The 25,554-nt window shown below is 37.0% G+C and overlaps 1 protein-coding gene across 1 annotated transcript in view; it reads right to left on the bottom strand.

Annotated features, from left to right (window-relative positions):
* Positions 1-25,286, bottom strand: part of LRP1B (LDL receptor related protein 1B) — a 1,442,028-nt gene extending 1,416,742 nt beyond the window's left edge. Inside the window, exons 1-2 of the mRNA XM_060151186.1 lie at positions 25,223-25,286; positions 23,839-23,961 (exon numbers count right to left, since the gene is read on the bottom strand). Coding sequence (XP_060007169.1) covers positions 23,839-23,961; positions 25,223-25,286 — 187 coding nt within the window. The remainder of the gene's footprint in view (positions 1-23,838; positions 23,962-25,222) is intronic.
* Between the last annotated feature and the right edge of the window lie 268 nt (positions 25,287-25,554).

The following is a 25,554-nucleotide window of genomic DNA, read 5'->3' as shown; positions in this document are numbered from 1 at the left end:
TCCTGGGTAAATCCCACTTGATTGCAGTGTATGATGCTTTTAATGTGCTATTGGATTCTCTTCGCTAGTAGTTTGTTGAGGATTTTTGCATCTATGTTCATTAGTGATATTGGCCTGTAGTTTTCCTTCTTTGTTACATCTTTGTCTGGTTTTGGTATCAGGGTGATGGTGGCCTCATAGAATCAGTTTGGGAGTGTTCCTCCCTCTGCTATATTTCGGAACACTTTGAGAAGGATAGGTGTTAGCTCTTCTCTAAATGTTTGATAGAATTCGCCTGTGAAGCCATCTGGTCCTGGGCTTTTGTTTGTTGGAAGATTTTTAATCATAGTCTCAATTTCAGTGCTTCCGAATCATCTGTTTATATTTTCTATTTCTTCCTGGTTCAGGCTTGGAAGTTTGTGCTTTTCTAAGGATTTGTACATTTCTTCCAGGTTGTCCATTTTATTGGCATATAGTTGCTTGTAGTAATTTCTCGTGATCCTTTTTATTTCTGCAGTGTCAGTTGTTACTTCTGATTTTTCATTTCTAATTCTATTGACTTGAGTGTTCTCCGTTTTTTTCATGATGAGTCTGATTAATGGTTTATCAATTTTGTTTATCTTCTCAAAGAACAAGCTTTTAGCTTTATTGATCTTTGTAATTGTTTCGTTCATTTCTTTTTCATTTATTTTTGATCTGATCTTTGATTTTTTTCCTTCTGCTAACTTTGTGGGTTTTTTGTTTTTCTTTCCTTAATTGCTTTAGGTGTAAGGTTAGGTTGTTTATATGAGATGTTTGTTTCTTGAAGTAGGATCGTAAGCTCTAAACTTCCTTCTTAGAACTGCTTTTGCTGCATCCCATAGGTTTTGGGTCGTTGTGTTTTCATTGTCATTTGTTTCTAGGTATTTTTTAATTTCCTCTTTGATTTCTGCACTGATCTCTTGGTTATTTTGTACTGTATTGTTTAGCCTCCATGTATTTGTAATTTTTACAGTTGTTTTCTTGTAATTGATATCTAGTGTCATAGTACTGTGGTCGGAAAAGATACTTGATACGATTTCAATTTTCTTAAATTTACTGAGGCTTGATTTGTGACCCAAGATATGACCTATCCTGGAGAATGTTCCATGAGGACTTGAGAAGAAAGTGTATTTTGTTGTTTTTGAATGGAATGTCCTATAAATATCAATTAGGTACATCTTGTTTATTATGTCATTTAAAGTTTGTGTTTCCTTATTTATTTTCATTTTGGATGATCTGTCCATTGGTGAAAGGGGGATGTTAAAGTCCCCTACTATGACAGTGTTACTTTCAATTTCCCATTTTATGGCTGTTAGCAGTTGCCTTATGTATTAAAGTGCTCCTATGTTGGGTGCATAAATATTTACAATTGTTATATCTTCTTCTTTGATTGATCCCTTGATCATTATGTAGTGTCCTTTGTCTCTTGTAAAAGTCTTTATAGTCTATTTTGTCTGATATGAGAATTGCTACTCCAACTTTCTTTCAATTTCCATTTGCATGGAATATCTTTTTCCATTCCCTCACTTTCAGTTTGTATGTGCCCCTAGGTCTGAAGTGGGTCTCTTGTAGACAGCATATATACAGGTCTTCTTTTTGTATCCATTCAGCCAGCCTATGTCTTTTGGTTGGAACATTTAATCCATTTACATTTAAGGTAGTTATCAATATGTATGTGTCTATCACCATTTTCTTAATTGTTTTGGGTTAGTTATTGTAGGTGTTTTCCTTCTCTTGTGTTTCCTGCCTAAAGAAGTTCCTTTAGCATTTGTTGTAAAGCTGGTTTGGTGATGCTGAATTCTCTTACCTTTTGCTTTTCTGTAAAGGTTTTAATTTCTCCATCGATTCTGAATGAGATCCTTGCTGGATAGAGTAATCTTGGTTGTAGGTTTTTCCCCATCATCACTTTAAATATGTCCTGCCACTCCCATGTGGCTTGCAGAGTTTCTGCTGAAAGATCAGCTGTTAACCTTATCGGGATTCCCTTGTATGTTATTTGTTGCTTTACCCATGCTGCTTTAAAAATTTTTTCTTTGTATTTAATATTTGATAATTTGATTCGTATGTGTCTTGGCGTGTTTCTCCTTGGATTTATCCTGTATGGGACTCTCTGTGCTTCCTGGACTGGATTGACTATTTCCTTTCCTAAATTAGGGAAGTTTTCAAATATAATCTCTTCAAATATTTTCTCAGTCCCTTTCTTTTTCTCTTCATCTTCTGGGACCCCTATAATTCGAATGTTGGTGCATTCAATGTTGTCCCAGATATCTCTGAGACTGTCCTCAATTCTTTTCATTCTTTTTTCTTTATTCTGCTCTGCAGTAGTTATTTCCACTCTTTTATCTTCCAGGTCACTTATCCGTTCTTCTGCCTCAGTTATTCTGCTATTGATTCCTTGTAGAGAATTTTTATTTTCATTTAATGTGTTGTTCATCATTGTTTGTTTCCTCTTTAGTTCTTCCAGATCCTTGTTAAATGTTTCTTATATTTTCTCCATTTTGTTTCTGAGATTTTGGATCATTATTCTGAATTCTTTTTCAGGTAGATGCCTATTTTGTCTTCATTTATTTGGTCTTGTAGATTTTTACCTTGCTCCTTTGTCTGTAACAAATTTTTTTTTGAAAGGTGGTGCTGTATTCCTGTCTTAATGTTTGTTTGGCCTGCAACATCCAGCACTGGAGTTTGCAGGCAGTTCGATAGAGCTTGGTCCTAGTGCTGAGATGAGGATCTCTGGGAGGCCTCACTCTGACTGATATTCCCTGGGGTCTGGGGTTCTCTGTTAGTCCAGCGGTTTGGATTAGGAGCTCCCACCACAGGAGCTTGGGCCCAACCTCTGGCCTGGGAACCAAGATCCTGCAAGCTTCGTGGTGCACTAAGAAAAAAAAAAAAAAGGAAGAAAGAAAGAAAAAAAGGAGGAATACAATAACAAAGAAAAAAAACAAAATTGAATTAGAAAGATAAAAAATGTTTTAGGAAAAATAAAACTATTGAAAATACAACAAGGTAAAATAAAACCACAATACAAAAAAGAATAAAAAGGGGTGGGGGAGAGGTGAACAAGCCAAAAGGAGAGATCACTAACAAAGGATAAAGAATAAAATAAAAATGGAATAAAATGTTTATTAGGAAAAATGATAATATAAAAGAATCAACAAGGTAAAACATAACCCCAATCTAAAAGAGGAAAAAAGACATAGGGATTCGTTTAAGATAGTGGAGTAGAAGGACGTGCTCTCACTCCCTCTTGCAAGAACACCGGAATCACAACTAACTTCTGAACAGTCATCGACAGGAAGACAGTGGAACTCACCAAAAAGATACCCCACATTACAAGACAAAGGAAAAGCCATAGTGAGACGGTAGCAGGGGTGCAATCACAATAATATCAAATCCCATAACTGCTGGGTGGGTGACTCACAAACTGGAGAACACTTATACCACAGAAGCCCACCAACTGGAGTGAAGATTCTGAGCCCCATGTCAGGCTTCTGAACGTGTGGTTCCAGCGACGGGAAGAGGAATTCCTAGAGAATCAGACTTTGAAGGCTAGTGGGATTTGACAGCAGGACTTCAACAGGACTGGGGGAAACAGAGACTCCACAAAGTAGTGTGCGCATTGGGACCCAGGAGAAGGAGCAGTGACCCCATAGAGACTGAACCAGGCCTACCGGCTACTGTTGGATGGTCTCCTGCAGACGCAGGGTGTGGCTCTGTCCCACTGTGAGGACAAGGACACTGGCAGCAGAAGTTCTGAGAAGTACTGCTTGGCATGAGCCCTCCCAGAGTTCACCATTAGCTCTGCTAAAGAGCCCCGGTAGGATCCAGTGTTGGTTCGCCTCAGGCCAAACAACCAACAGGGAGGGGACCCAGGCCCATCCATCAGCAAACAAGCAGATAAAAGCTTTACTGAGCTCTGCCCACCAGAACAACAGCCAGCTCTAACCAACACCAGTCCCTCCCATCAGGAAACTTGCAGAAGCCTCTTAGATAGCCTCACCCACCAGAGGGAAGACAGCAGAAGCAAGAAGAAGTACAATCCTGCAGCCTGTGGAACAAAAACCACATTCACAGAAAGACAGACAAGATGAAAAGACAGAGGACTATGTACTAGATGAAGGAACAAGATAAAACCCCAGAAAAACAACCAAATGAAATGGAGATAGGCAAGCTTGCAGAAAAAGATTTCAGAATAATGATAGTGAAGATGATCCAAGACCTCGGAAAAAGAATGGAGGCAAAGGTCAAGAAGACGCAAGAAATGTTTAACAAAGTTATAGAAGAATTAAAGAACAAACAAACAGAGATGAACAATACAATAACTGAAATGAAAACTACAGTAGAAGGAATCAATAGCAGAATAACTGAGGCAGAAGAACGGATAAGTGATCTGGAAGATAGAATGGTGGAATTCACTGCTGCAGAACAGAATAAAGAAAAAAGAATGAAAAGAAATGAAGACAGCCTAAGAGACCTCTGGTACAACATTAAACACAACAACATTCACATTATAGGGGTCCCAGAAGGAGAAGAGAGAGAGAAAGGACCCAAGAAAATATTTGAAGAGATTATAGTGGAAAACTTCCCTAACATGGGAAAGGAAATAGCCACCCAAGTCCAGGAAGTGCAGAGAGTCCCATACAGGATAAACCCAAGGAGAAACATGCCGAGACACATAGTAATCAAATTGGCAAAAATTAAACACAAAGAAAAATTATTGAAAGCAGCAAGGGAAAAACAACAAATAACATACAAGGGAACTCCCATAAGGTTAACAGCTGATTTCTCAGCAGAAACTCTACAACCCAGAAGGGAGTGGCATGATATACTTAAAGTGACGAAAGGGAAGAACCTACAACCAAGATGACTCTAACCAACAAGGATCTCATTCAGATTCGATGGAGAAATCAAAAGCTTTACAGACAAGCAAAAGCTAAGAGAATTCAGCACCACCAAACCAGCTCTACAACAAATGCTATGGGAATTTCTCTAAGTGGAAAACACAAGAGAAGAAAAGAACTTACAAAACCAAACCCCCCAAAATTAAGAAAATGGTTATAGGAACATACATATCGATAATTACCTTAAATGTAAATGGATTAAATATTCCATCCGAAAGACACAGGCTTGCTGAATGGATACAAAAACAAGACCCATCTATATGCTGTCTACAAGAGACCCACTTCAGACCTAGGGACACATACAGACTGAAAGTGAGGGGATGGAAAGAGATATTCCATGCAAATGGAAATCAAAGGAGAGTTGGAATAGCAATACTCATATCAGATAAAATAGACTTTAAAATAAACAATGTTATAAGAGACAACGAAGGGCACTACATAATGATCAAGGGATAAATCCAAGAAGAAGATATAACAATAAAATATAAATATTTTATATTTATAAAAAATAAAATATAAACATGAATATATATGCACCCAACATAGGAGCACCTCAATACATAAGGCAACTGCAAACAGTTATAAAAGAGGAAATAGACAGTAACACAATAATACTGGGGGACTTTAACACCTCACTTACACCAATGGACAGATGATCCAAACAGAAAATTAACAAAGAAACACAACCGTTAAATGACACAATAGACCAGATAGATTTAATTGATATTTATAGGACATTCCATGCAAAAACAGCAGATTACACTTTCTTCTCAAGTGCGCATGGAACATTCTCCAGGATAGATCATACCTTGGGTCACAAATCAAGCCTCAGTAAATTTAAGAAAATTGAAATCACAACAAGCATCTTTTCTGACCACAATGCTATGAGATAAGAAATCAATTATAGGGAAAAAAAACATAAAAAACACAAACACATGGAGGCTAAACAATACGTTACTAAATAACCAAGAGATCACTGAAGAAATCAAAGAGGAAATCAAAAAGTACCTAGAGACAAATGACAATGGAAACAGGATGATTCAAAACCTATGGGATACAGCAAAAGCAGTTCTAAGAGGCAAGTTTATAGCTACACAAGCTTACTTCCAGAAACAAGAAAAATCTCAAATAAACAATCTAACCTTACACCTAAAGGAACTAGTGAAAGAAGAACAAACAAAACCCAAAGTTAGCAGAAGGAAAGAAATCATCAAGATCAGAGCTGAAATAAATGAAATAGAAACAAAGAAAACAATAGCAAAGATCAATAAAACTAAAAGCTGGTTTTTTGAGAAGATAAAGAAAATTGATAAACCATTAGCCAGACTCATCAAGAAAAAGAGGGAGATGACTCAAATCAATAAAATTAGAAATGCAAAAGCGGAAGTTACAACAGACACAACAGAAATACAAAGCGTCCTAAGAGACTACTACAAGCAACTCTATGCCAATAAAATGGACAACCTGGAAGAAATGGAAAAATTCTTAGAAAGGTATAACCTTCCAAGACTGAACCAGGAAGAAAGAGAAAATATGAACAGGCCAATCACAAGTAATGAAATTGAAACTGTGATTAAAAATCTTCCAACAAAGAAAAGTTCAGGACCAGATGGCTTCACAGGTGAATTTTATCAAACCTTTAGAGAAGGTTTGATAACACCCATCCTTCTCAAACTCTTCCAAAAAGTTGCAGAGGAAGGAACACTCCCAAACTCATTCTATGAGGCCACCATCACCCTGATACCAAAACCAGACAAAGATACTACATAAAAAGAAAATTACAGACCAATATCACTGATGAAAATAGATGCAAAAATCCTCAACAAAATACTAGCAAACAGAATCCAACAACACATTAAAAGGATCATAGACCATGATCATCTGGGATTTATCCCAGAGATGCAAGAATTCTTCAGTATACACGAATCAATCAATGTGATAAACCATATTAACAAATTGAAGGATAAAAACCATATGATCATCTCAATAGATGCAGAAAAAGCTTTTGACAAAATTCAACACCCATTTATGATAAAAACTCTCCAGAAAGTGGGCATACAGGGAACCTACCTCAACATAATAAAGGCCATATAGACAAACCCACAGCAAACATCATTCTCAATGGTGAAAAACTGAAAGCATTTCCTGTAAGATCAGAAACAAGACAAGGATGTCCACCCTCACCACTGTTATTCAACATAGTTTTGGAAGTCCTAGCCATGGCAATCAGAGAAGAAAAAGAAATAAACAGAATACAAATTGGAAAAGAAGAGGTAAAACTGTCACTGTTTTCAGATGACATGATACTATATACAGAGAATCCTAAAGATGCCACCAGAAAACTACTAGAGCTAATCAACAAATTTGGTAATTTAGTGGTTGCCAGAGGCTAGGGGAAGGGGAGAATGGGGAATGATTGCTAATGGGTACAGGGTTTCTTCTTGGCACGATGAAAATATTCTGGAATTAGACAGTGGTAATGATTGCACAACTTTGTGACTGTACTATAAACCACTAAATTGTACACTTTAAACGTGAATTTTATGGTATATGAATTACATCTCAATAAACCCATTATTTTAGAAAAATAAAATTAAATAAAATAAAAGAGGAAAAAAGAAAAGGAAAAAAACAGCCTTGGGTATGGGGGTGGAGTTTTAGCAGGGGGGTGGAACTTAGGCAGGGGCGGGGTTTTGGGTGGGGCGGGACCTAGGCAGGTGGGGATGACTTTGAGCATGGGGCGGTGCCTAGGCAGGGCAATGTTGAAGCGCGGCGCAGGGCCTCTGCTTAGGACCTGCGCAGAACAGGAGAGGCAGCACCTCTAAAGGAGGGCCTCTGGAGTGTGGAGTTCTGAAGTTTGGAAGAAGGGCCCTGAGTGAGGGTGTGTGGGTGGGGTTTAGGCCACTCCAGCTTGTTGGAGGGGGTCTCCGAATGTAGAGGTAGGGCCCTGGGTACACACCAGCTTTTGAGGATAGAAGCAGTTGTTAAAGTTACTTTGGGAATACACCTCTATATTTTATTTAAAATTTTGAAATTTAGTTAAATTTATTTTTTCAGATTCTGCTTTTTATGCATTTTTGTTAGTGTTCTGATAAATGATGAGATGCAATAAATATAGAATGGTTGTAGAACTATATTACTGGGAGGCACACATGTAAATTGAAAAGAAAAGAAAAAGAGGGCGCAAGTCACGGGTATGTACATTTCAGTCACAGGTCTGAGATTTATTCACTATGTGTCCTCAAGCCAGTTGCTTTTACCTCACTGAACTGTAGTTTTTAGTTTTTCATCTGGAGATTATGTAGTCTGAACCTATTTCAGTTCCTAGCATCTACAAGGGCCCAGTAAATCAACATATTACTCTTATGAAGCAAAGAATAATAGGAGCAAAAATTCATCTTGAAGCAAAATTTAATAAGAACCTGGCAGTCTGAATCCCCATCACGAAGGCTGTGGCTCATGGCGGTTTGACCAGATCCAGTTTATCTTGGGTTAAATCTTAAACAGAAGCCAGTCTTCGCCATTTAAGAGTACATCCTAGACAACCAATCCGATCACTGTGATTCCTTGAACCTAGACTTAATCTATATCTAATTTATTAAATCAGTTCTACTTTTGAGGAATAGCAAATTCTCACACTCTCTCAAATATTCATCAAGCCCAGAAATTTTGAAATGAAACAAACTTATTATATATTTATATTCCTATTCATCCGTGGAGGAAATACGTAAAGATAACCAGAAAAAAGAGTTGAGCAGTAATGCAAACTCAATTATTTGATTCCAGTCAGAGTGCAGAAATTCCACATTCACATCTGCAAGAATCCACTTCCCTCAGAGGTTAACTGTTTCCAAACACACACCCATCACTGCAGTAAAGAATCATTAATATCTTGTTGAATTTATAAACTGCATTTTGGCTTAACATTGTCAGAATGTGTCTGACCTGCTTTGCCTTAATTTGGACGCTGTTATAGTTGGCCTTTTTCTAACTAGTGTTGGTGTTATTGTTTTCTTTTTCTTTCTTTTTTTTTTATAACCTCAACTTCAAACTGAACCTATAGATACCATTTTTTTTTTTAAACTTGGATGACATGTGAAAAGGTTCCAGTGGGAATGTAGTCATCACTACCCCATTGGGATGAAATCCTGACAGGTGACAAACGTAACAGAAATGGTTATAAGTTTCTCCACTTGCAAACATTTTCTCCTGCATTTTCAGTTGTAAAACAGATTCAAATATTTTCTCTTACTGACACCAAAGTGTAGTGCCTTACATAATGACTAACCCTGGGAGGAATTTGTGTGTGTGTGTGTTAAATGATAATACAGTCTTTCATAGTCACTTTTACTTTCCCTTTTGAAATGCTGCATTCAATTATTTCACTGGTGAACCACTTAACTGAATATAAAAAACTTGTTGACAGCAGTAAAAGAAAGATTGGATAAAAAATTTGTAAATGGTAGACTCTTTCCTGTCTCAAGGAGCTTTTTCCATATTTATGTGAAGAAAGCAGGTTATAAAGCAATGGTGTAAACTTATTAAGTCATATTGGATATAATTCTATAACTCATGCATTCCCTAAATAAGGTAACTATTCAAATAAACTGATAAACTTTGATTTTGAAAATAATCATAAATATATAATCAGTGTGTGTGTGTGTGTGTATATATATATATATATATATATATATATATATATATATATATATAAACTGCCTACCTACATAGTCACCTTTCAAATGTCTGACACAACAATATATGTGCTGCTCATTGTGTACAGAACAATGTATGGATATGAGTGGAAAAGATGCCTGTCCTTAAGGATGCTAACAATGTAATGTGGGATTTATAATATTTGTTACTTAAATGGAAGTGACAGTAATTCTATGCTTCATTCATACTTAGCTATACATAAAGAAACTTGAAAAACCAAAATTAGATTTTTTTAAGGGTGAGTGATACAACTCAAGTGATACAAAGTCCAAACTTAAAGCCTCATTCTTCAGCTGATTTCTGTTTTCAAGTTCAAATAACATGAGACTATCTCATGATTTTAAGCTCTTAATTTTACTCCTTTTCTAAGTCTTTTTTCTGATGGACTAGTGAAGACTGGAAAACACTCTGCTATGTTAAACTTCTTAGCTGTATAGTTCAGAGGTGTACCTTATGTTCCGGCAAATATTCTGTTGTAATTCTGTTTTGGTAACCATGTTATCAAGCTTTCATCAAACTGACCTGTCTTCTGATTTAACACAGTTGGAAATGTATGTCATGACCTATAGTGTATTCTTGGCAAAATACTTACTCTGAGTCTAATCAGCAGAACATAAATAGAAAAATTCGGACTCTGTGACATTCTACAGGAAAATGTCAATGCCATAACAGACAAAAGAAAAGTTGGAAAATATTCTGGATTAGTGAAGACTGAAGAGCCATGTGATTCATTATTCTTGGTTGGGTCCTGGATTGGGCAAGAAAATAACTGCAAATGATGTTTTAGGGACAGTTGGAGAAAGTTGAATATGGATGGGATATTATATCAAAGTCAAATTTCATGGGTGTGATGATGGTGTTATAGTTATGTAAGAGCACGTCTTGCTCTTAGAATCATTTCAGGATAAAATGTCATGATGTCTACAACTTATTTAAATGGTTCAGCAACAGTCATATGTGAACATATATATGTATATGTGTGTAAACATTCCAAACATCTATACACAATTCAGACAGAGAGAAAAAGATAAAGTAAATGTCACAAAATGTTAAGGGTTGATAAATCCAGGGTATATAGGTATTTACTATACTATTCTTTCAACTTTTCTGTCAGCTTGAAATTTTTCACAGTAAGAAGTGGAGGGAAGAAAGTAATTCAACTTCTTAAACAAATAACAATTTACATTCATTAGATGAACTATAATCGAAAAAGAAAAGCAAAATCATCTTGTGTGTTAAAGGCTGAATTGCATCCTCCCCAAATTTATATGTTGAAGTCCTCACCCATCCCTCAGTACCTCAGGATGTGAGAATGTTTGGAGACAGGACCTTTAAGAGGTAATTACGGTAAAATTTGGTCATACAGGTGGGCGTGAATCCAATATGACTGGTGTCTTTATAAGAAGAGATTAGGACACAGACACACACAAGGGGAAGACCATTTAACAACATGAGAGGAAGATGGTCATTTACAAGCCAAGGAGAGAGCCTTCAGAATGAAACCAAGGCTGCCAACACCTTGAACTTGTAGCCTCCAGAACTATGAGGAAATATATATATTTTTAAAATTTAAACCTAAAGTCTATGGTATTTTGTTATGGCAGCCCTAACCCACGAATACACTGTATTACTCAGAATTCTAAGAATCACTCTCATTGACTCTCTTCCTTGTATAACCCCTTCTGTTTTGAATGTCAGTGCAACCTGTGAATATGATGAGATACCACTCCAGGATTATATTGCATTATACGGCAAAAGGAAATTATCCACGTCTTCTTAATCTAATCACACAAGCTGTTTAAAAGCAGAAGGTGTTTTCCATCTGGTTGCAGAGGAGGAAGTCGGGGATTGAAAGCATGAATCATGAGGGAGCTTCAACATATTGCTGGCTTTGAAAATGGACAGGGTCCCCTGCCAAGAAATGTGGGTGGCCCTTGGTTGTCAAAGGTTGAGGCTGAAGACCATCAAGAAATTGTGGTCCCAGTCCTACAACCACAAGAAACTAAATTCAGCCAACAACTTAAATGAGCTTGGAAGCAGATTCTTTCTCAGACTCTCCGGATAAGAGCCCAGCCTTAGGAATACCTTGATTTCTGCCTTGTGAAACTTTAAGCAGAGTTTGATCCCATTTGATCCTAACTAGATTTCTGAACTATGGAATTGTGCGATAAGAAATGGGTATTATTTTGACATGTTAAATCTATGGTAATTAATTATACAGCAACAGAAAACTGATAATCTCCTCAGTTATCCTCATCAGTGTGTTTTTATTTTTTTGGGCGGGGCATGCCCCACGGCTTGTGGGACCTTAGTTCCCCAACCAGAGATAGAACCCAGGCCTTGGCAGTGAAATTGCCGAGTCCTAACCACTGGACTGCCAGGAAATTCCCAACAATGTGTTTTTAAATTAGAGTGAATATGTGTGCTTTGTTTGTGTGAGGAAAAATGGTGAAGAGAATATTATTTTTTTCCAGATTCAATTTGTGTATATGCACACACAAAATTCATGCATATATAAATGTTAACCCATATACCTTTTAAAATTATTAGTACAGTAATATATACACATTTATATATCCTTCAGAATTAGATAAAAGAGATAATTAAAATCCTCTATCAGTTGTTAACATATCTGTCTTCCAGCTTTAGCATATTTATCTTGTCATTCCCAACATCTATCACAGGACCTATTACATAGCAGTCACTCAATTAAAATTTGTTATGCATAAATTTTATAGATATACAGACACATAGATACATTGATAGATACATATAGAGATAGATAGATGGATTATGTACAGGATGCCAACTTAAATGCCAACTTAAATATTATGTGAGATAGGCATGTATGAAAGTCTGGTCTTCACTAAGGGGGAATGTTAGTGGAATCTATTTAACGTCTCTGAACTTCATTTACCTCATCTAGGAGGCTATATAGCATAGTACAGTGTTCAACTGTAGCACTGTCACATAATTGCTTTAGGAACTCTAGCAAGTAACTTCTTGCATGCTTTATTTTTATCCCCTATAAAAGCTGACCATGATTAGTATCATACGGAGGCCACCATTAGCTCATAGAGTGCCTTCATGCAAATTACAAACACTGCTCCCTTTCAAAGATCATTTATTTCCATTTGTAGGAAAATATATATACCCATGCTGTCTGCATTATTTATGTCACCCTGATGCCTTGCACGACCTGAACAACTGTACCCAATGTCCCGCTCAGGGCTGTTATCAGGATCAAAGGATATAATCCACATAAGGGTCATAGCACAACATCTGGCCCATATTAACCATATATTTTGTGTCAGTAATTGTCATCCTTATCTTTCACATAAACATCTTCTTTAATATGAAATTAGTATCATTTTACCAGGATAGAAACTAAATTAGCATAGGTGAAAGCCCTGGCACATGGTAAGGCATGGAAAAAATGGTTGAAGGACCATGCTTAGTAAGCACCTTGAACACAGTAGTTCCTCAGTAAATAGCTGCTGATTGATTACATTCTAGTTTTCTTAAAGAAAATGCACCAATACATTATGGGAACTGTAGTTTGGTAACAAAATTCTCTTTACTCCTTAAGTGAAAATATATAGTATGCCATTTATTTTAAAAATTGAATTGTCTAATATGTGCAAATTTGGAAGTAAAATGTAACAACATTCCCCAAAGTCCCATGTGGAGAAAGAAGCATTATTTTAACTATCAAATTACATCTATTTTATTGCCTAACCCAATTATCAATTGCGAGTCAACAATTATAACAATCTAATATAGATTATAGCAACCTAATATATAATATTATTAATATGCACGCTATGACTAGTATACACCACTTATGAATTTCTACTGTTTCCCTCAGAAAATGTTAGTTAAGCCATCAATCCAAGTTTGTCTTTTGTGTTGCAAATACGTAGCATTGCGGAGATGGACTCCAACTGCACCACTAATTGAGTGTTCTAGATCACCAGCGGGAAGGATTAAGGCAAAACTACTTTTTTAAAATTTTGGAGCAACCCATCATCCATAAATATTTGAAAAAAATAATCTGTAGTAATTATTTACTGATTTTTTATTAAAACAATGTTTTTTCATTTGTATAAGAATTGCACTATGTGATCAAATCAGGCATTCTTAGAGGGTTAGGACCACTGCTGTAGGAATGGGCCCTTTATTTCATCAGAAACTGATGATTTCATTTCATATCTCTAAATAAAGCCTATAATTTCAGTACTCTGGTAGTTAGTATATATCTCCAAGGAAAAGGAGGGATTTTTAAATTGTTGCAGTATTCTTTATATTAATATAAAAAACATGGAAGTGTAGTAGACATATACTAGGATGTTATATTAATCTGCTACGTCTGCCATAACAAAATACCATAGACTAAGTGGCTTAAACAACAGAAATTTATTTCCTCTCAGTGCTGAGGCCAAAAGTCCGAGATCAAGATGTTGCCGGGTTTAGTTTCCCCCAAGGCCTCCTTGGATTGCAGATCTCCACCCTCTGACTGCCTCTTCCTATGGCCTTCTCTCTGTGTACAACACCCCAGTGTCCCTCAGTGTGTCCAAATTTCCGCTTCTTACAAGACACCAGTCAGATGGGATAAGGACCCACTCTAATGACCTCATTTTTACTTAATTTACCTCTTTTAAGCCTCTAGCAACAAGTTCAATTACATTCTGCAATGGTATAATTTTAGGGTTTCAACATGTGAATATTGAGGGGTGCAATTCAGCCCATAACTGATGCTATAATAGAAAGTTAGGAAATGCAATTTCTGAATTCCAGTTTTAGCCTTGTTACCCATTAGCTATGAGACTCTTGACCAAGCAACCTGTTTGTGCTTTAGATTTCTTATTTTTTTTATGGCCATAATACCTGGCCTATTTTTCTCAAAAAATAGGTACTATGTCAAAGGATATTTATTGATTCTAATCTACATGTCCTTAAATTATCAAAGTGCTATACAAGTATAAGTCCTTTCTATAATTACTGTTTCTGAAAGATTGAAATTATTAGTCTTATGACTGTATGCTGAAGTCTAAGACAAGAAGTTTATTAATAATTACTTTTCTCTTGGCAACTCCATCAGAGTTGTTGAGAAGTATTTACTAGTTTGTTTTCTTTCTTGCTTTTTAATACCCAGAAAGATTTGTGCAAGCTGAAAGATTCTCCCCTTTCGTATCGGATCCTTGGTTGGCCAAGGAATAAGGTCAAACTTTTCCCTCCCAAGGCATCATTTTTCAGAAAAGTAAAACAAACAAACAAAAAAACCCTGCAAGATGAGTAGACTGCTATAAGCCACCTTTACTGAATTGGTATCCTTCCACCTAAGCCCTATTTTTACCCATCTTCTCATGAACTTTACTCTTTGCAAGCAATTTCTCCCATCCCCAAAATCAAAAAAGCCTAATGTTACAGAGATTTTAATTGAAAATATTCAACCCAAAGTCAATTATTGTGCCTAAAACTGAAACGGGCCAATACAGCAATTAGTAGAAGGATGATACTTTTTGTCCTACTGAGAATTCCATAGGCATATTATAGTAGGGTTTTATATTCTGCTTTCAGGGAAGAAATAATATAAGATATGGGGGAAGGGAGAGAGAAAAAAGACATTGCCATTAAAATAAGTTCGTAGAACAAAACATCCTTCAGTGCTTCATTTAGCAAAATATGTCATTGCAGAAGCACTTCCGAGTGAAAGTCAAATGTAAATTTTATACACTGACTATAAAGAATAAAACCTCCTCTGGGAAGAAATTTGCTCACCCATGAAAGGTAAGAAGCCTTCACCCCCAACCCCACATGCTAGATTAGTTGTGGATAAGTGATGGATTGAATCATTTCTGAGAAGGCTCCTTGCTCAGCCTTCAGCTTTGTCCCAATAGAGTCCTGCAAGACCATTTGTTTACTATACCTCATCCCTTAAGCAAGGAGATTGTATCAGAGATGTCTCTAGAATTCAATAATTTTATTTAATCCCCTTTATTTTATATCATTTCAAAGTTTTCATTGCCTATAATTTCCAGTCCAGGCTGAGGGACATGAGTTCCTTTTTATCCTATGACCTGTGAACTTGGATCAGAAAACCAAACAGCAGTGGCTTCTTGAAGAACAGCAAGGCCTTCTGCAAAGCTGGTCTTGCTCCACTTCTGTGAATTGTGGTGCACTCAGGTTTATCACCTATGCCTCCAATCAAATTTGCTTAAAATTGCGGAGGCAAACTTTCAGAGACCCGTTAGCACATTGCAGGGCAGGATGAAGGGAAATGTCACCCTCCATCCCGTCCCCACTGTGCTGGGGAAATGAACCAACCTTAGACAGGCCCTTTCAATTCCCAATTATACTGTTCCTCACCTTCCTGTCTCCCCTTCATATCAACTCATAAGTGGAAGTCTCTTTATTATGAAAGAAGGGTCAATGTTTCTTGCCTCTTCATTGCAAAAGAGGGAAGCCTCAGAATAAAATGAAGAGCAAAACAAAAAGAATTGAAAGAGACATAAACTGCCCTCATGGGTCTCATATGCTCTCCCTTTAATCTGTAAGATCGTTTCCGCTTCTCTTCCTAACGAAAAGCTTAGCTCTGTGGCTCTCATATATTAGCTCATTGCAAAGTGACCTCTAAATCACTATTACTTAGAAACAAGGACCATATTTCCGTTCATTTTATTGTTCCTATAGTCTACTTTCAGTGCCCTATTCTGCTATTTATTTTTAAAGGGCAGTATCTGTTTGCTAATAACCTCCCACCTGAATTTTTGTTTTATTTCTCTGACCTCTGTTAAAGAAAGAAAGTTTAGAAGGAAACCGGAAAAGGATTTCTACCTCGTATCCTAGGGGAAAGGTCAGTGTACGAATATAAGGAGTTCATTAATATCCTCCTATCTAAATAAAGCTTAGAATCCTACAACAATGGAAATGCAGTCAAAGCAATGGTCAATTCATGCAGAGGCATATCTAACCCTAATAACTTACAGCCATTTTCATTTTTCACAAATGCTTCTATTCCTATTACCCAGGAGACATGGTGTGTTTACTGAATTATTCAATTAGAACTGATTACCTCCAAAGTCAGTATGATATAACTGTTGGGATAGCATCTATGTTTTTCAAATGATACCATATTTTTAAATTAGGTGGCCTAAGGCTTCCTTTTAGGAGTTAGATTCTTCCTTTCCTGAGTATTTATAAAAAGAAGGGCAAGTTGAAAGAAATACAAACTCTGCTTTCACCGGTAACAGCCAACTTAGAGGGCATAGAAGGACTGTAAACTCAGTTTCCTCATTTCTTAAAATGAGATAACAGCTACATTTCAGGACTGCAATGTTGATTAAATAATATTATTCATTAATGTGTTTTTTAGCCATATATTTTAACTTTAGCTAATTCATCAACATGATGTCTTTGGAAGAGTTCTTAGGAAAAGCCACCTGTCCCCAAATAATGTCTACACCTTATTTATCTTAATGCTTGAGTGTAATATACTTAATTATTAAAAACTGTTAATAACTTCTCTTGAATTAGCGTATGTGGTAAATTAACCCTATTGCTAGCCACAACCTTAGAGAATAAAGCCAATCTTCAGTAAGAATGGGAGAGGGGGCAATTAGCGTGCTCTATCAAAAGACCCTCAGGGTAAGGTGCTTGGTCAGAGCTCTGGCATATGGAATACAGGGAGGGGGTGCTGGGTGGAGAGGGGCTCTTACTCTGGAACAGGCACTATTCTAAGCACTTTACTGTGAGGAGGTACTATCATGCCCATTTTACAGATAAGGTAATGGAGACCCAGAATGACTTAGTCTGTTGTACAAGAGCAAAGATATTCATCTGGAGGAACTGGCTTTGGTGTCAAGCATCTGGGATTCAGAAGCCCTGATCATGCACTGTGCCTGCCACCTCTCCTCAGTGGATGAAGAGGGGAAAAGGAGTGAAGAGACACTGTGGCACACGCTACCTGGGGCCTCTTCTCGCCCAATATCTAGTCTTTTTCTTTACTAGCAGAACCACAGACCTTATTCTGGAAAGCCCTGTGGAAATACTCATTGCCCCATACTTTAGGTGATCAGTTCTGGCGAAGGACATCTAAGCAAGAAACCTACTGAGTTTGCTTTCCGTAAAAGTTACTATTCTCCTGACAAACAGATAGACTCAGCTGGCACTGGCTGTTTCTTTTTTTTCTTCTTTCCCTTCTCTCTGGCCGAAATGGAATTATCTACTGGGGAAGGTGGAAAAGCCCTACTGTGGCTAAAAGACTGACAGCTCCATGCTAAGAGGTAGAGGAAGCCTGGTGTCATTCTGGAGCTTCCATATTAATCCTGGATTGTCCACTTTTGCACCTTTTTATATGAGAAAAGTAAACCCTTATTTGTTTGAGCTCCTGTGTCTGTCCCTTATGCTCAAATGCAATCTTCACACGTAAGGAGATGTGCAAAAATAGAAGAAAGAAGCCAGCTTTTGCAGAGAATGCCATTTTGCCCAAGTCTGGCACCGTGTGGGAGTGGGTACACACACAGCTCTATGCCCCGTTCTTCCACTTCGCCCAGTTATGCTGCTTCCTGTGGCTGCAGTACCCGGACACGGCCCCACCTCCGCAGCAGTACAGCGGACACGGCTTAGCTAGGACACTGCAGTAGGGTTTGGCAAACTACAGCCTGCAAGACAAACCCAGTCTGTGGACTGTTTCTGTACAGAGTGTAAAACTAAGGATGTTTGGCTTGTTGTTCCATTTTAACTGTTTTATAAACAAATAAAAACAAAGAAGAATATGCAACAGAGATGACATAAGCTCAGGAATCCTAAAATATGTACTGTATGGTCTTATACAGAAAAAGTTTGCTGATCCTTGCAGAAGGACAGGACAGAGTAGAGTCAATATGAAAATTATTATAACAACTACAGTAAGTCCCCTGCATACGGCCATGTTCCGTTCCGAGAGCGCATTGGTAAGTCCAATTTGTTTGTAAGTCCAATAAGGTTAGCCTAGGTACCCAACTAACACAATTGGCTATATAGTACTGTACTGTAATAGGTTTATAATATTTTTCACACAAATAATATGCAAAAAATAAAGAAAACATTTTTAATCTTACAATACCTTGAAAAGCACAGTACCATACAGTACAACAGCTGGCATACAGGGGCTGGCATTGAGTGAACAGGCAAGAAGAGTTACTGACTGGAGGAGGGAGAGGAGGTGGGAGAGGGTAGAGATGAAGGGTCATCAGCAGTAGGAGATGGAGGGCAAGCTGCAGTGTCACTCACGCCTGACGTGGATGGCACAGGTTCTGGCTCCTTGCTGGATTCAATTCTATCTACGTTTTGAAAAAACAATCCAGGGATGTCTGGGTAGTAGCTCTTTTTTTCTCATCATAGATGACATGGTTGCACTGGATTACATCCTGAACAGCTGTTGTAACCTTCGTGTATTGTTCTACGTTCTGGTCCTTTGCCTCAAAAACTAACAGTGCCTTATCGAATAAAGAAAATCTCCTTGCCATTTCCTGTGTCGTGAATCTCTTTGGTTCTTCAGTTATTTCCTCTTCCTCCTGTCTCTCTTGGTGTTTCTTAGCAGTACCAGCTACATTACCACTGCTTTTACGCTTGCTTCTGGACATCCCGGACTTGAAACAAAGATACTGTACTACTGTGCTCTATACAGTACTGTACAGTATACAAAAGCACAACCACTTGTAGAGGATGCACTCACGTGACAATGTATGCCAAACACGTGAACTAATTTACCATGATTGGCCATGTGAATGCACATCCTCATCTTTGAAAGTTCACAACTTGAAGGTTTCCATGTAGGGGACTTACTGTATCCAGGTTGCAAACCTTACCCTCCTATAATGTCATTTTTATACTCCCCGGTTAGTCAAAGAGTCGTCATATCCACAACATGATCTATAGCAGAAGGACTCTCTACGTGATTTTCTGAAGCGGGGTAGTGGAGGGCAGTAAGGAAGAAGGAGAAGGAGCAGAACAAATACCTTCCTGACTTAAAAGGAGGAATCTAATTTTAAACATCAGATTGCCAAAAAACATCACACATCTGCTGCAACTGATTGTTGGAAAGGAAGTATCATTAAGCATTCAACAGAAAATCCTAGAAGGAATTATGTATCGAATACCTTGGAATAAAAGCACCTTTCAGGAAGACTTCCCTGTCACAGGGGGTACCAAGTTTTCATTCCACAAATAACATTTCTACTATTTACTTTAATTCTCGTCATACAAAATGCTAGACTTACAACTGGATTGAAAGCATTGAGTAGAAAGAGGGTGATTTTTCCTGATTTTCTCTTCTCATTGCCTCATAGGACCTAAAAGATGGTTAGCCATTTAGACACTTAACAAATTACTTCAAATAATGTAGCAAAATAAAGACTTTCATTTGTAACATAAGGCTAAAGAACCATTTCTCATATTCAACGGTAAGGATAGAAATTATTAAATTTCTCTAATCTCATATTTTAGAAAACTCATCCCAACATGCAATCAGCTTAGTGGTAAATCAACCCCATTCAAGACGGGTTTCTTTGGCCTTGGATTGCTGTTAGTGAAATCTCACTTCTGCCCCATAAATAGTAGAAAATACCCCTACAACCTGGGCCTAAACAAACACAGAAGAGAAAGAAAATATGTGCCTGTTAACCTCTCAGGTCCCCAAATACCTCAATGTCCTTTGATTTTCACTTCCTTTGTTTTTCTGTAGGCATGTTTATCTTCTAACGCATCTTTGTCATCAGCCTCTCACAAGTAAAGCTTTTCCTCCTCCTCGACAATATCTACTTTTTTCCCGTTAGAATTTTGTCAAGGCAGAGCTTTCACAATGTCATAATAAATTCTATGCTATATTGGTCCTCTTATCATTTTAGAGGCTAAGTGGATTTAGGAAAAATAAGTGCATTGCATCAGCGGTTTTCATCTACTATTTTGTAGATACAACATACTTTGTCTTCAGATCAAATATGATAACATACTTTTGTTCATACACTGAGCACAAAATTATCCTTCTTAAGAATCAAGCTTCAAGGTTTTTGATTTCTAGTATTTATCTTTCACATTGAATGTATATACATTCATATGATTATAAAATTACGCAATTATTTTATGTAGATCAGTGATGACTGCATACGAATGTTATAAAACAACACGTTACAAAGCACTATGCTTAGGGAAAATGGTAACTGTGAACATCTGGATTGAGAAATTTAAATTTGAAAAAGTCTGATTTTTCCATAAAGCTTTTTCTCTATGCTTGTCCAGATTTGAGTTAGTACTGAAACCACTTATCTGAAACAGGCTAATTAAATGTGGATCCAAATATGTTACTCAGATTAAACACCCAGGTTAAAAAAAAAAATGAGTATTTTTCTTTCTTTGTTATGTTGCTACATTGATATAAGAATTTTTTTTTAGTGTTGCTCTTGAGGATATTCAGCAATTTCGATGCCCGAGAGTAGAATAAGAATGACCAAAATGGGAAAACATTTTAAAACTGAATTCACCAAATTTTATCAAGGAAAATAACTATATACTTGAAAACTGCCAAAAATATCTTGAGGAGGTATGAGTTTCATTTTAAAAACTAGATAAGAAGAAAATCTATCTCTATTTCAATTAACCCACATGCAATTCCTAATTTGAAGCTTCAGTCCGCCAAAGCCCCTAATCTCTGTGAATTGAAGGACCTACCTTTTTCCCCCGAACACAAGGTGGTGTCTACCTTCTGGGCAAGATGGATACTCAAAACATTTTCAAACATTGTGGTTGAGACACTGACCATTAAGAACAGAAGCTCAATCAATCAGGGCAGATGCTGGCCAGCAAACACAAGCCTAGCTGACTGGCGTGGCCCTGCTTGGTATCGGCCACGTTCCTAGAAGCACAGAGCCAGCACGGGAGGGGGAGTGGAATACTGTTATCCACCCACTTTGGTATTCACTTTGGGGTCTCTTTCCTCTTTGGGTTTGAGTTTTGACCACCAAGGTCCTTGTGCCTCCTCTGTACCACAGATCCTCTCCAGCCTGATTCTCCCACTAATCCCCCTCCTGAGTACAAAGGGAGCATCATTTTTCTCTATTATTCAAAAGCATGAAGGGAACTCCTGCTAGACAGACCACACAGCCTTTTCTTCTCAATCACTTTTGCACTGTGCCAGGTACAAGTTCCAGGGCATTCCTCCTTCAACCTGCCTTCCTACGTATGGATTCTGCAAATCTCTCTCATGTCTCTGTCATGTTTCCCAACAGGAATTTGATAGTAGGATCGGGGCAAAAATGCAAGACTCCAAAACTCAAAAATTTAACTTTTTAGTCCGATTATGCCATGGCGATCATCCCTTGCATCTAACGAGAAGAAAACTCTTCTATGGCACCTAAATAGGGGAAGGCTTAAACAGTGTTAAGTCCCACTACTTATACAGGTGAAATGTAGTCCAACTACTTATATATTTCATGGGCGGGGTATTTTATTATTGTTGTCTTTTCACATTCCTATACCATCTGCATCCATATGCAGAATTTTGAGATTCTTCTCCTTATTTTCCATTTTTAAACAACTTTGTTAAGGTATAATTCACCTACCATACAATTCACCCATTTAATATGCACAGTTCAATGTATTTAAATACATTAACAGAGTTGTGCAACCATCACTGCAATCTAATTTTAGAACACTTCATCACCTCCAAAGAGACCCCATACTCATTAACAGACATTCCTCATTCCCCTCCACCCCACTGGCCACTGGCAACCACTTATCTACTTTCTGTCTCTATAGATTTGCCTATTGGGATATTTCATATGAATGGAATCATAAAATATGTGGTCTCTTGTGCCTGGCTCCTTTTCCTTCACATAATATTTTCAAGATTTATTCATGTAGCATGTATAAGTACTTCAGTCTTCTTTTATTGTTAAATAATATTCCTTTGTATGGATTTATCAGATTTTACTTATCCACTAGAGTATTTTCTTATTAATATACTTTTTCCTCTTATCATGCCTAGAACCTTAGCTATGCTATAGGGGTCTCGTAAAGGTTTTCAGAATGAAACTGATGAAATTGGTGAAAATCAGAAATGTAGTAAACAACTACAACCTCTTACTATCGAAAAAGCGATCTGTTCAAATTGAAGAAAGGCAACTAATGCAAATATTCAAGTACCCATATGTCGAGAAACTTTAAAAACACGAGCAAACATGAAGAAAGTGAATAAGCATTGCTTCTGCTTTCTATCACCAAGATTTTCATCAAAACTTATATTGGTTCCATCTATAAGACTTATAAACAAGTAGATAAAAGTGGAAAATGGAACCAATAATTATTATCTCTACAATATCAAGCAATAAGAGTGGTGGATTTTTCTTTTTTCATGTTGATTTCACAGAACTATGTAGTTGCTTTGAGGATGATTCTGAGAAGCTGACATACCTGTTTGCGTGGGGAGTAAAAACTGATATTAGCTGTGCTAGAAAATATCAATATGAAAATTTAGGGGACTCTTCACACTCCTTACAACAGTGGGTATTTAAAAGAAAGTGTAGCAGATTTAGCTGTCGTCCTGTTATTATTTACAATTTTGATTTAGTGGTATTTTTCACATGGGCAAAACCCTTAATGGACTCCCAAGTTAGACACAGTGCTACAATTATAATTAGGACTCATGTGTATTAAGAGTTCTGAATCTGATATTATAAAGTCAAAGAACCTCACTGCATGGATGGATAAATGTAGTTTCTATCTTTCAGGTGCAAGAGAAAACATGTTCAATAATTTGTGTAGTGCCCTAGATATTAATAGAAATAATATGGGAGCTAAAGCTTGATTAGTTCATTATTCCTTCTATATGCTCCTCTGTCTCAAAACGTGTGAGATAAATTATTGGAGAGGACCTTACTCCCTCTCAGTGCTGTGTTTTCAAGGATTTTTTTTTCTCTTCAAGTCAATTTTTTTCTAGGAGTAACACAATCACATTGAAATAACCTTGCATTTTCTTCCCTTCGTAAGTTAATTCACACGACAAAACTGCGTTTTATGCTCTCATTCGCGTAGTCATTTTAAAGGACACACAAACAAAGGGTTTTAAGTTTTTAGGCTATTTGGGAAAAAAAAGAATAAACGGAAACAGCAGTCATCTGTGAAAACAGCTGACATTTAGTTTCAAAGGTAAGGTAAATCCGAATGGCATGAGAACCTTTCTACTCACAGGTGTCTAAAGATTCGTCTGAATCATCAGGGCAGTCTGGGTCCCCATCACACAGCCAGCTCTGGGAGACACAAGTCACATGATCGTGGCAAAGAAATTCACCAGGATCACACAACTGCTGATCTGAAAATGAAAATGTTTCAAAATAAAATATGAATGATCTGAACATGAACACAAGAGCAGTACAAAGATGAAATGTGAGAAGGCAATGCATAAAAGGTCTATGAATGTGGTCCCCATTTTCTGTTCGGCAACAAAGCTAAACCGATTATTTTTCTTATTTTTATCCACTCAGCTCAAGCACTCAATTCTGATAGACTTAACTTTGTTGTGGTCTCACACAATCTATCCTGAAAATAGTTAAGAATTCTATTTGTGTTTAGGACTAGAGGCTTCCTCATATCAGATAAGGCATAGAGCTATCGCAGCAAGCAGGTTTTATAGAAGATGTTGATCCAAAGCAGAAGCTCTTGAGCAGAAAAATTTTAGTTTCCTCCTCTGCTCCAAGACAATGAAAAATCAGCAATAAAAATTAAACCTTGTACGTAAACTCCATCTCTTAGTATTTAGTTCTTAACTATCCAACCTTATGCTAGAGCTTCATGCCTTTACATCTGTTAGATACCCAATATCATAATATATTTTTCACTACAACTTTCCAATTGACAGTTTCTGCTACTGGACAGTGAGGGTGATAGTAAAATCCCATAAAGCTTTGTTCTAACTCAGGTTTCTACATTTGATCGTATTCAAAAAGTCCATTATTTTCCTTCCATTGTTTCAGAATATTTAGGATCTGTTGCCTTTCCTCAGGTCCTAGTAAACTCATCAGATGTTGTTTTTTGCAGTATTCTTACTTATGCCCTATAAGTCCATTCAACAAAATATTTCTTTTTTAAAAGTATTTAAAAACATGTCTGAAATAGAAATGTTTCTCACAATTGATGACCTCGGAGTGTGAAAGAGTGTTAGGAGTGTTAGACATTTGATATCACTCATTCTTTGTTATGTATATACAGGAATGATCCAACGTCAAAGAAATCCATCAGTAAATATGTCTTTCAGTATATACCAAATGCATATTCTAAGTGATACAAAAGCATTACACCATAGCTTAATTGGCCTTTTTCCCCTAGCAATCTACAAAATGGCGGCACATCTTCCACTTAATCATTTGATAAGATACAGTATGTCTTTCCTTTCTCTCCCTCAACCTCTTCCCCTGACCCCAAAATAACTTAAAACAAATATACTTTACAAACACACAAACACATCCAGACACACACAAATACACATCTTTCATCTATAATTAACTCTTCCCACTCTCACACTATGATATTTTCTGAAAATTCATATATTTTACCTTATTATACACCATCAATACCACACTCATTACCACTGCTATCATAATCATTGTTGTTTTTTTTCACATTAGGTTGTTTGTGCATACTTTGAATTTGGCCTTAGAGTTGGTGCTATAGAATCAAAGATGTATAAGTCTCCGTCTTTGTCTTGAAAGATGCAGTCAGACTACTTACACCAACAGATCCCAAAGGAAAAAAAAAGTACATCGTATACCAAAAGGTGCCAAATAAGTGATTTAGAAAATAACTGCTAAAAGGAGAGATCACAGGTAGAGACAGATGGATACCAATACAAAGAAAAGTCTGGGGATATAAGCATGATTTTAAACGTGGGTAGGCTGTGGATAAATGG

This window comes from Lagenorhynchus albirostris, chromosome 6 (genome assembly GCF_949774975.1).
Source record: "Lagenorhynchus albirostris chromosome 6, mLagAlb1.1, whole genome shotgun sequence".
NCBI lineage: Eukaryota > Metazoa > Chordata > Mammalia > Artiodactyla > Delphinidae > Lagenorhynchus > Lagenorhynchus albirostris.
This window is presented reverse-complemented; position numbering and strand designations above follow the sequence as displayed.